At 35.4% G+C, this 12115-nt stretch overlaps 1 protein-coding gene across 1 annotated transcript in view; it reads right to left on the bottom strand.

The window, feature by feature from the left end:
• The window catches only part of frtz (WD repeat-containing and planar cell polarity effector protein fritz), a 30547-nt gene extending 21692 nt beyond the window's left edge, over positions 1-8855 (bottom strand). Inside the window, exons 1-7 of the mRNA XM_071598699.1 lie at positions 8259-8855; positions 7978-8158; positions 7679-7878; positions 7493-7593; positions 7280-7394; positions 2457-2666; positions 2046-2209 (exon numbers count right to left, since the gene is read on the bottom strand). Of these exons, the coding sequence (XP_071454800.1) occupies positions 2046-2209; positions 2457-2666; positions 7280-7394; positions 7493-7593; positions 7679-7878; positions 7978-8158; positions 8259-8477 (1190 nt within the window). The 5' untranslated portion in view covers positions 8478-8855. The remainder of the gene's footprint in view (positions 1-2045; positions 2210-2456; positions 2667-7279; positions 7395-7492; positions 7594-7678; positions 7879-7977; positions 8159-8258) is intronic.
• Between the last annotated feature and the right edge of the window lie 3260 nt (positions 8856-12115).

Raw genomic sequence — 12115 nt, 5'->3', positions numbered from 1 at the left:
TTCATCTTTTGATCTATCATTTCCGTAACCGTTCTTCCACAGCCAGCAGACGCTTGATTATCCACATACAGTTAAACCCCTTATTTGCACTTTTCTAGGAACCCCAGAATAAAAGTGTAAAATATGGGAAAATGTAAATATTTCACTTTTATATGTTTAAATACTGAAGTTATTGTCCACAGTATAACTATATACTAACTACAACAAATAACTTCAACCGGAATTTCTTCACCAAAATCAAATTAAAATCCTGCCTTTCTAAGCAGTTACATTTGTAGAATACTTAACTTGATTCCAAACCTATAATAAGTGGTGTAGAGCATACAGTACATTAAATTTAATTGCCTTTGTATTCTTACCACAATCATGCAAAAATATGAATTTCTGTACTATAATTCTTCAGTAATACACCTTAAATGAGTGAATTATTATTCAATCCAGCAGTTAGAGCTAACTAGTACTATTTGCAAGACAATATTGTAACTGTACATTTCTGAAGGGTAAATGGGATGGATGGGCTGGACACTATCAATAAGCAGCAGAATTTTCCTGTTCTGATACCCCCTAGAGCATGAAGTTCATCTTCAATTATTTCTGAGTCAATTTAAGTTTAGATATTTCCTGTATATCTAGTGGGCAACATCTTTACATATTTGACCTAGGACTCTACAAAATACCGACCACTAGTGGCTGAATTTTCTCACTTCACTCTACATTATTGATTAATAAGACAGTAAGCCCTAGTTGGTTCAGCACCACTCCATGACAGCGTTCCCCTCTAAAGCATAGTTTTTTTATTCACTTCTGACAACAATGCTATAAGACACTGTCTCAGGGGTTAATTGGTGGAAGTTTTCATAGTAGGCATAAACAAGGGAAGACTAACTCGGTAGAGTCCACTAGAATTTTTATTTTTCACAACCATGGTTTCATCGCAAGGCAACATACAAACAAGTTAGTGGAAGAATGTTTAATTGCTTGAAAATGCTGGCAGCTGTGTCATTTTTTAGCTTTACAGATTATTCCAGTTGCCAATATTTCTGTTGAAAGAGCTGCGTAGTTTTAGGGGAATTCTCCCAGGCTACAATGTCATATGTTAATTTACTGTACATGCCCGCATGATACATGCAAGTGGCTGTTCCAAAATTTACTAGTTCAATATTCATCACATCATATAACTACCACTGAAAAGAGAAAATTGATATGGAACTTCAAACTCAAGATTTCACTGACTTAAAGGCACAGAACCATATCTATGAAACATTTAAAACTTCAACCCACAGATTTAACTTCAACGTTACAAACATTTTTTTTGGGGAAAAATGATAAAAGAAGATTTATTCCTATTTATCTTAACCATATTTGAATGGCACTAATTTCCCACATGGGAAACAGAATTTTGCACAAGTTTACAATATTACCACTGTGTCAACAGATGATTTTGTATCATTAGCATAAAAAGCAACACCATTTAAAAACATAGGGAGATCATTAAGACACAACAAAGATCCACAAACAGTACCGGCTAAAGGAAAAAACCGCAGGGAATACCCATAACCATTTCTTGGTAGGAATAAAACCTCATACATTTCTACTGGAAATGGTTACTGTCTGGGCTCTATTTGTAAATGAATGATCTTAAAAGATCACTGTACCTCTAAACAATTCAGATCAAAATCCTTCGATATAATCAAATTGACGATTGAGATATTGGTTGATAAAGTTTGGCTGATTATTAATTTTATGCTGAGTTAGGCAGTGAAGCATTCACTAAATGAGTCTTTAAGGATATGAGATAAATGCTACAATATCCCTTCCCATTAAATTTTCTAACAGCGTGCTGCATTTCATATTAGGCATCTTTAATACTCAGCTCTATTTTATTTCTCAACAGCAGGATGGTGTAACACGTAAACATAGGTTCATCAACTAAGCCATTAAATTATAACTATGATATTTAATTGAAACTAATACAGTGAATTAAAAATGTACCCAAAGTACTCAACAAAGAAAGAAAAACTAAAGAAAACAAAAGCATCCTTTACCTGAAGTAAACTCCTAAGTCAAGTAGATTTGAAGGATTAATGTTTTCTCCAATTAACTGAAGCTTAATGCATGCCAGAGCCACATCAAAGCACTGAAACTGGCCTTTTTCATTGGAAATCAGGACAACAGTACCATCAGGATGCCAGGACACTAGTGATGGAATCTGAAATATTCTCCTTAATCAGCAAACCAAAATCACATGCAAATCCAAGATGGCACACACTTCAAACCAAATAGCAAATCATGGAAATAGCAAACAGCACAGATTAATTCATTTCACAGCATTACATGGGACTAAAAAAATGCAATATATTAGAGCGTCCATACATGCAGAATTCAAACCCACAGTCTTGAGACTAGCTGAAATGCATGCTATCTTCAAGATAAATCAGGCCAGGATCAACACTTACAAAGGCAGCCTTCACCATGCTGGTAACTCCCAGTCCAGAGTTGAATAACACAATGGAGGAGTCTATACAACCCAGGACAAGGCGCTCCCCATCTGGACCAAATGATAAGCAGCGAACCTGTGTCTGCAGGGGAATGGATGTGGCAGCAGCCCTCTGCAGTCTCCGCCGGCCAACCACTTCGCATGTGCAGCTATCTACTGTGACATCCCCCTTCAAAACAGAGCATAATGTTGAAATTTGTGTAATAATAATAATAATAATTTTATTTCCCCAATTGACAAGTACATAGTATGGTACAAAATATCATACAATTATGTAATCGTATAGGGTACGTCAAGAAGTACAGTAACTGGATTACTAGCCAGAGAAAAGAAAATAAAATTACACCTACACATATAGTTAAGGATTTACACAATATAAAATTAGAATTACCCAGAATTGAAGTAGTCGTTCACACTGTAAAAACATTTTTCATTTAAGTACATATATAACTTATTTTTAAAAATAGAGAGTGATTTCTCATTTTTTAAACTAATGGGAAGCCTGTTGAATATTTGGATGCACAGAGAACGAGGTCCCTTGGACATCATTGTCATGCTAGCAGTCACTACACACAGATGATTTCTTGTCCTAGTCCCATAGGCGTGTGTGCCATTATTTGATGAGAATAGATGCATGTTCTTTTTTACAAAAATTATCGAATTATAAATAAAAACACTAGGGACAGTTAAGATGCCAAGGCTTTGAAAGAGAGGTCTGCAGTGGGCTCTATAGGGTTTATTGCACATGGACCTAAGCAATTTCTTTTGAATAATAAATATTTTATTTAACTTAGTTGATGACCCACTTCCCCAGATTATGATACCGTATGATACAAGAGAATAAAAAAGACCATAGTAGAGCGTTTTCAAAACATCCATACTAACAGTATGTTTCAGAATTGAAAGAAGATAGTACACAGAATTTAATTTTTTACTTAGATTTATGATGTGCAGGTCCCATTTCAGGTATTTATCAAAATATATTCCCAAAAATTTGTACTCATCAATAATTTTACAGTTATTTGACATAGGCTGAGACGTACTTTTATCAGAATGACAGGTTTTTGCAGAGAAAATCATGGCCTGAGTTTTTGTTTCATTAAGAATAAGGTTATTCCCATAGCACCACATGCCCATGTCCTGAATAATGGCTTTACCTAGAGTCATCTAACTGGTAACAAGTATTCCCTATCATACAAAACATTTTATTCTCTATATATGATATTTACTTAAGCATCACTTGATATTTTAACATAAATTGAGTATTTCTTGCATATTTTCAACTTTTACAGTTATTCATTCATAAATGTTTAATTTGTACACTCATTCCACATTTTTCTCCCTCAATAGTAATCTTTCCTGAGTTCAGTTTAATCAGCTTCATTCCATTTTACTATAGCAAGAATTCCTCACTATTCTTGTAATACTTCTCCAATTAATTCAAACACACAATAATTTTAGGCCCACTTTAATTTATTATTTTTATAAATGACCTCCAGTTTCATCTTCCTAAAAGTTAAGCCACTCTATATGCTGATGATACTTAAACATTATGCTTTGGTAATCAATTTACGGAGGTAAATGATTTTGCAGGTTTGACTGTAACAAGCAAGCATAACTGGTGTAAGAGCAATAAATTACAATGAATAAAAATAAAACATTATTTCAGAATTTCCATAATAAAATCTGTCCTCCAATTTTGAGCCCTTTATTCAGAGGTGATACTAATCAGGTTGTATAACACTCTGGTTCTGCAAAATTTTTGGTACTTATACTCAATGATACTCTTGACTGGCATTCTCACATAGTCGATACGATCAATAAAATGCCAATACAAACCTTCAAGATTCATAAACTTGTTCCAACTACCGCTTCAGATGTCCTAAAACAAGTATATTATGCCAAAATGTCCTACAGTGCAATCTTTTGGGGAACCATAGGGCTGAGGCTAAGGCCTTTTCTATGCACAAAAGATATTGGAAAGCTATGGCTAAAGTATCCATCAGACGTCCGGTAACGTAATTGTTTTTTTCTTCCAAATAATGCTATGACCATGCATATATACATTTTTAGTAAGCGTTCTTGTAAAAAAAATCCATGTTTATTTTTGCCTAACTCATTTGTATATTGCCATTTCTCTCGTGGAAGAGATGTTTAATTCAGCTTCTGCTTTATCTATGAAAGGTCCTCATCACTCTCCTTCACTTATTATTAACAAATTGCCAAAGAATATAAAAATAAATCCAATGTTTATAGGTTTTAAACTGGACTTTAAAAGGTACATTTAATCATGTGCTACTACAGTGTGGAGAATTTTATTAGTGATAATTTGTGATTATCAAATGATTTACATGCAAGGGTGTGTTTGCAGCATTTCAGTGTATTTTTTAAAAATTAATATAGGTTCAACTGGTATACTTCATTGAAGTGCATAGTTTCATATATTATTCTGATTCTATTTCTGTGTATCTTCACGACTATGTCACATGCCTGACTGATAGAATATAGTACATAAATAAATAAATAAAAACAATGTGGTAAAAGGAAAAAAGTTCATGCACACACCCTAAATATTATTATTGGTATTCTATCAGTTAAGAAAGGTTTTGGATGAAGGCAGCCTATGGTTGAATGATACATTTACTAGTCGGTCTTATCAAAAGTTTTCCCGTTTTTAAATTCAAAATTAAAGCAATGTTACTCCATAAAATGTATTACAAGGTTGTGGATTTCATTAATGATGGAGTGTAATATTGCTATAGAGTTCTTTGTTCTAGTAATTTGTATATTATTCTACTATCTTCTGACTTGTCCTATATCATGTACTTGATCGTTGGACCAATAAAATTATTATTATTATCAAAACAAAATTTAAGACCCAACACCAGAATAAGCCCCTCTCCAATTTCACATACTTCCTACCTCCCTTCATTTCATTCAACAAGCCTATCCAATTCAAACTCATCCTTTGGCTGTTTAACATTCTCCCCTTTACAACAGATTTCAACATCCTATTGACAATGAAAATACTCTGCATTCATTTCTCCTGCCTCCTCTGGATTTTTCCTTACAATCTCCTCACCTCCTCAGCCATTCCTCGCACTTTTTCATTTCTTTCCCTCACTATCTATTTAACCTTTTCTATCCTTCTCCATACCCACATTTAAAAAGAATCCAATTTAAACCAACTTCTTCCTTAAACAACCTGTTTGCACCGTACAAAACCATACTCCCAAGCAAAAGTTTCAACAAGTCTACACACGTACACTTTAATGTCCCTATTATCCATTCCCTCCTTGTAAAAGCTTGATCACATATTCCACTTCTTCTTACATCCCTACAACTTCAATGTTTTGATCCAAAAAATTTCCAAGATAGGTGAATGTACCACCTGTTCTGATTTGTTCAAGCCTATTTTAACATTAATCCTGGATTTCCTCTTTTTAAAAACCAGATGACCTTTGTTTTTTATATTGATTCTTATCCAATACCTATTGCACTGACTTACCAATGCATTCAACCATCCTAGTAGTAGTAGTATTTAGGGGAGGCGACTGACAGTTTGTCATTGCGCCATCGGGATGGACAGGAAAGGACGAAGGGTGGAGAGTAACACGATGTCAGCATTATCCTACTCTTTACGAAAGGCGCCAAGGGTTCCACAGCTTGACGTTCCATCCAACGGATGGCGTACTCACTCAAAGTACCCCCCACAAAGCACCTCAACTATCAGGATACCACTGAAAAATATCTGCCGCTGCCAGGATTCAAACCCGAGCCCTCGAAGTGAGAAGCCAGTACGTTAGCCACCATACTATCTTGATCCCCTCTCAATAATGATTGCAACCCTTAGGCTGAATGGCTAATCAAAACTTGATCATCTGCAAATCCAAATAATAGTCTGAATTTCCCACCAACATTCATTTCATCTCCAGTCCTGACCATGCCCCTTTAACCATTTCTTTTGCATAAACATAGATAAACACAGGTGATAATATACACCAGTCTTATCCTCTTCCTAACACTGATCATCCTCACTCTCCATCTGCCACAAGCAACCAAGTAGTCTGAGACATGTACAGGTTACACAAGTCTTCCATCCTGTCAATCTACATCTATTTTCTGCAATACAGTAATTAATTCTACCCAATTCACTCTATAAAACAACTTCTCAAAATCTACTGGAGGGACAGGTATATGCTGATTGTATTCTATATTCCTCTCTATTAATGACCACATTACTTCTATGGCATTATTTTCACCTCTCTGCAATATGAACCCAAACTGATATTCACCATATCATTTTCCTCCTCTCCAGTCACTTATTAATGACACTGGATACCACTTTAGCTCCATGCAAAATCAACCTTATTGTTCTTTATTTTCCTCATACTGCTATGTTCCACTTTCTTGGGACAGTAATGAAAACTGATCTGATGAAGTCTTCCAGTCAAATTCCTCTTACATAAATCTATTAATTATTCTATCAAAATTATTCTTCCCCCCATTTCCTATACCTTTGAGGAGTTCTGAGGGAATTGCATCTATTCCATTATATACATGCAATATTATTTTACTTCTGAGGCCTTGGTTTTATTCCTCCAATAAGACATAAGATGCCTGTACGGTGCACTCTTTTTTCTATGAACAGAAAAAAAAATCAATGCATCATTTCAATTAGAAAATTAATCATTAGGATATGAGTAACATGACTGCACATTCTTTGGATTCACATTGTCTCCACTATGTTCAATGTGGCCTATATCCTTGAGTAAAGCTAACCTTCCTTGAAACCCTCTGCTCCACAGTATGAATGACACCAGGCTCAACTTGACTGAATGAGACACAAATAGGATCAAATTCTGTTCTGTAATAGCACAACAATTCGGCTTTCATTCTGAAAACAATAAAAATAAAATAATAGTTGAAAAGTGATCCATTTATTAAGTCATCCATTATCGTTCAAAAGAGTAATAAGATTAATTACGTTCATACCCACTAATGCCATATATGTGAACATTGGCTCTATCTTGATCTTTGACTAAGGGACTCCATGGGTACACTTCATCTCTCATACATCTCCACCATACCAAAACCTGAAAAGTAAAGTTAGAAGAGATACATGAAGACCTATTCGTGAAGTCACACCAGAAGAACGGAGTTAAACTTGAGAAATCATACCATGTCACCTGCAGAATTACATGATAGTTTCCTCTCTAGTCGGCGCCCTGACGGTCCACTAAGCTCCAAAACTTGGAGTTTCGGTTCCATTCGTGACAGTTTTTCCGTAGGGGAATACTTCGATTTTTGCTTGGTTAAATAAATGAACGTAATTTGATTGTCATTATAGGAGCAGACAATATGTGTGTCGGTCTTCACAACTGAAAATTAACGGAACACAATAAATTTGGCTACTTTCATACTCAACAGATACTTTATTCATGAACAATGTTTAGGAAAACGAACTACTGTATCCTTACCATCAGACAGATGGTCCGTCAATAACTTTCCGATCAAGTATTTGTCAAAAATTATTTTAACAATATCGCCAGTGAAAATATCCACAATAATATTTGCAATAAGACCAGAACTGAATATTATTTGAAGCAGGTAACTGCATTTCCATTTGCAGTAAACAACTCGGAGATGCGCAAGACTCTCCTTTGGTCAAAAAAAACAGTAAAACGTATGAACAACAGTGAAATTCACTTTTAGAATACTGGAATTACATATTCTGACATCATTTTCCATTCGAAAATACCTCCAACTCCTTCACACCATCTTTCAGTTTGTTGGGTCTTTTGTTGTCAACGTTCCATTGTACTCCTCTTTTTTGGGCGAAAGATTTCTTCCCGCCAAAGTAAATGGACTCAGAGAAGTCTTTTTTCTCATGGTATTGAAATGCTCCATAATCAGTATCACTAATATTCACGTCTTCACTCACAGTCCAAAAGTGAGCTTCACTTAGTAATGTCAACATTGCAGAAAAATGAAAAAACTAATAGTATAAATCATTAGAAGAGGAAGAAGATATGATTCAATTTTATATTAGTTCCGTTTATCCAGGGCAAAACTCCACCATTTTCATCATTCACAAAACAGAATGCAAGTGTTCAAAATGACAGATTTCATTCAACTTGTTTACAAACACGCCACGGTGCCACGTGACCCGTTAGAGTAAAAAAATAATGAATATGAGGGACGATGACGCCCGATGCTATTTGCTTGAGGATACCATTATAGCATCGGCTACGTGAAATTGCATCAAAAGTTATTTCGTAAACGAAACCGATGCCATTTATATGAGTGCCAGCCTGTTTAGCCCGTGACATAATGTCATCCACAAATATAAGGACAGTCCACCCCCGCGTTATATCCTTTAACCAAGGATCGCCCACCCCCAAGTTAAGACCTTTAACTCTGTTTTCTTTATGACACCCCCTCGAAGAGGGAGTTGTTTTACGATGATACTACGACGTAGTTACATTCTTGGCCAGTAGATGTCGCTGACGTCACATTACTGCTCTTTGGCTACTTCGATTGCTACATGCATCTCTTAACCGTGCACAGATTTTCTCTTCTTACTTCCCGATAGTGATTTCACCTTGCTGTATCGTACTCGAATTTCACCCTTCCTCTGCAAACTTTCCATATCCTCGCTCTTCGTCTTCCACCGTGCTTCTTTTGTTTAACTACTGCATGTAAATTTATTATTTGGCTCTTAGTACTTCCTTTTGCTTAACTGTGTTTACAATATCCCATTTTCTTCTCTCATCTATTGCTCTGATCATCTCATCCGTTATCCATGGTTTCCCAGTCCTTTTCCCATAGTTTCTTTTGCTGCTTCCGATATCCCTTTCTGGATTCCTTCCCAATTTTCATCATTAGTACTCAGCTCTTTGCCGTCATTCATGGTTTTCTCTACAGCCTGCTGATACTCCTTCCCTTTCAATCCTTATACATTCCATTTCCTAAATCACCGCCCCTGTCTTATCTTTTTGAAACTGACTCTAAACTTCATAACAACTAAGTTGTGGTCTTGAGTCCGCATCTGTTCGCGGGAAGTACCGTCTTATGTATATTTTTATTCATTGAATTTTCTTGTCAAAACAAAAGCCCAGGCATTAAGGTGATGTTGGTGGGAAATAAAAACATTTACACTGGCAATTAAATATTTATTGAACGAGGAAACGATTTCAATTCAAAAACCACAAATTCTTAATTTAAAAAACATGGACTTAACATTTAAATGCCTATATTAACGACAAATATTTACATAATGAATGCCAATTTTTGATAGGCAGCACAAATCTTTCCAAGATACCTCCTTATTTTCTTAATCCTGGCTCTGCAATCAGCAACAAGGATTATATTAGAATTGTGGATTTTGCACTAATGAGAAAACTACAAGAAACCAATTTAACCTGATGGAATAACAAATAAAGTTGTAGAAAAAACCATAGGGAAAAGAGATCCCCGGGAAATATTTGAAACCATCAAGTAGTGCCAATAGATTGTGCACTGCCTAAATAATGTGAAAGACAGCAAGAGTAACAAGATATCAACAGCAAAAAGTATATGCCGATATTATTCATATCTGGTTTGTAGAATATGTGAAAGTAAATCCCCGACGATCTGAAGAATCGGAAACAAATATTATGAATGCCATGAATGAATTATTGTGAATTAATTTTCAGGGTTATTAAAGGCAGGTATTGTAAAAATAATTAATTAGTTCACTTTATTCATCTCTTTATTAAAAGTGCTTAATGGATACTCCAGTGGTAACTAAAACGAATAAATTCTCAAAATTAAGTTCCTGAGTGACACCTGAGAAATCGGAAATCAACTGTTTCAGAAAGTATTGGGGTTACTAAATTGGACAAAATTTTCTGAAGGAGATTGTCTTTTTGGTAATCATCTAAAAGAAAATGTAAAAAGGTTTCCTGAAGTAAATTAGGTTCTGCTGTAAGAGCTGTTCTACATTGGTCACAAGGATGAACCTTGAAATATGTCTGCACCATCTGTACACTGACATATGGACTGAACATAGTTTTGGTAACTTTGCGTCAAGTTTTCGTTGTCGTCAGTTGGTTCTCCTGTACTGTATTGAATACGCTCATGAAAAAGACAGGATAAGTCAGTAAAAAGGTCACAGCCATCATCCATGGCATTTCTTTGAGTCTGGTTGCAAAGCAAATTATTTATAAATGCAGTTATCAATACTGTCTGGAACTGGTGTGTATAGGGGTTGTGATTATCCCCATAGTTTTGCCTAATAATATTGAAAAATTTTCAATTGGATTTTGATTAAGGTGTCTTGTGTTGAGGTGCCAGAACTGCTTAGTTTTCAGTTCAGCCAACAGCAACATTACCGCTATTATAATTGTTAACCAACAATCCTGCAAAGGAAGGTGGATTAAATTTTTCTTTCCCAGGAACTAATATGACCTGATTTTGGCAAGGGCTGATTGCCAGTGATCCATATGTGGACTCCAATTCCTGAAGTCCAACTCAAGGGTTTCTTGTGTTATTATCAATGGTCCGATTTAAGCTGTCGAAGGTACAATCCACTTCCATAAGGAATTGTGTTGTAGCCAGCTCACCTATGCCAACAACACCTACAAGAACAAAAGAAAGATGTACGTGAGGCTAAAAAAAGAATTCCTTTAAAAAAGGAAAAGTATTCTCAAACTGGATCTACCCTCTTCCAACTAATGCATGTACTCCTGCAGACACATGGTTACTAAAAACTCGAGCCGCTAATTTTACATGCACTTTCTGGAATGATGTTGGGACAAATGAGTTTCTGAGAGGTTAAAGGGCCTACATATATGGAACATGATGAAGGTAATAAATGTAGCACACACAATTTTATTACTACCAATCCAATAATAAGAGCCACAAAAACAGGAAATCTAAATAATCTATTTGGAGCCATGATATTGCAAAGATGGTAGCCGGGTGCATTGCAGGTACTCCACCTTCAGCTACAATGTAGCTTTTGTAAAAAATGCTATTATGTTACATTTATCAAACAATAATTGATTTCTAAATTTATTCCATGAAAATTTCAAATGATTATCTTATGTAGCTAGCTATATTTATCCAATAATACAAACTAACTTCGTTTTCTAAAGGTTTGTCAAATAATCTTATGCAGTGATAACGTTGCCATTTCCAATGGAATTTCTTTCTTAGGTGCATGCACGAGTGTTAAGTTGCTGCTCGGTGAAATCAAAGCTTTGCTTAAAATTGCTGACACATGCATGGTTATACAGGGTAATGATCGATATTGTTGATTAAAATCTACCGGCAAATATAGTGTTTTGGATGGACACCGACTAGATAACGGTACAATGATGCACTTACTTGCCAAATCAACCTGACATCCTACACTATAATATGACCCTCTTCAATAAAGCATACTTCTTCCAACATCCCATATTTCCTCCAACATCCCAAAAATTTTCTTTCCCTTTCCTAGCTTACCTAACGTTATCCCCACAACCACAGTCTTCAATATTATTATAACACTAGAAAACAACGTCAAAATCTTTGTCGCACACTACGAAATGGTTTTATTCATCCCGTAGCCTTCTCTTAAGAATTATTAAA

The sequence above is a fragment of the Hetaerina americana genome, unplaced genomic scaffold, assembly GCF_022747635.1.
Source record: "Hetaerina americana unplaced genomic scaffold, ioHetAmer1.1.p SCAF_10, whole genome shotgun sequence".
NCBI classification, from domain to species: Eukaryota; Metazoa; Arthropoda; class Insecta; order Odonata; family Calopterygidae; genus Hetaerina; species Hetaerina americana.
This window is presented reverse-complemented; position numbering and strand designations above follow the sequence as displayed.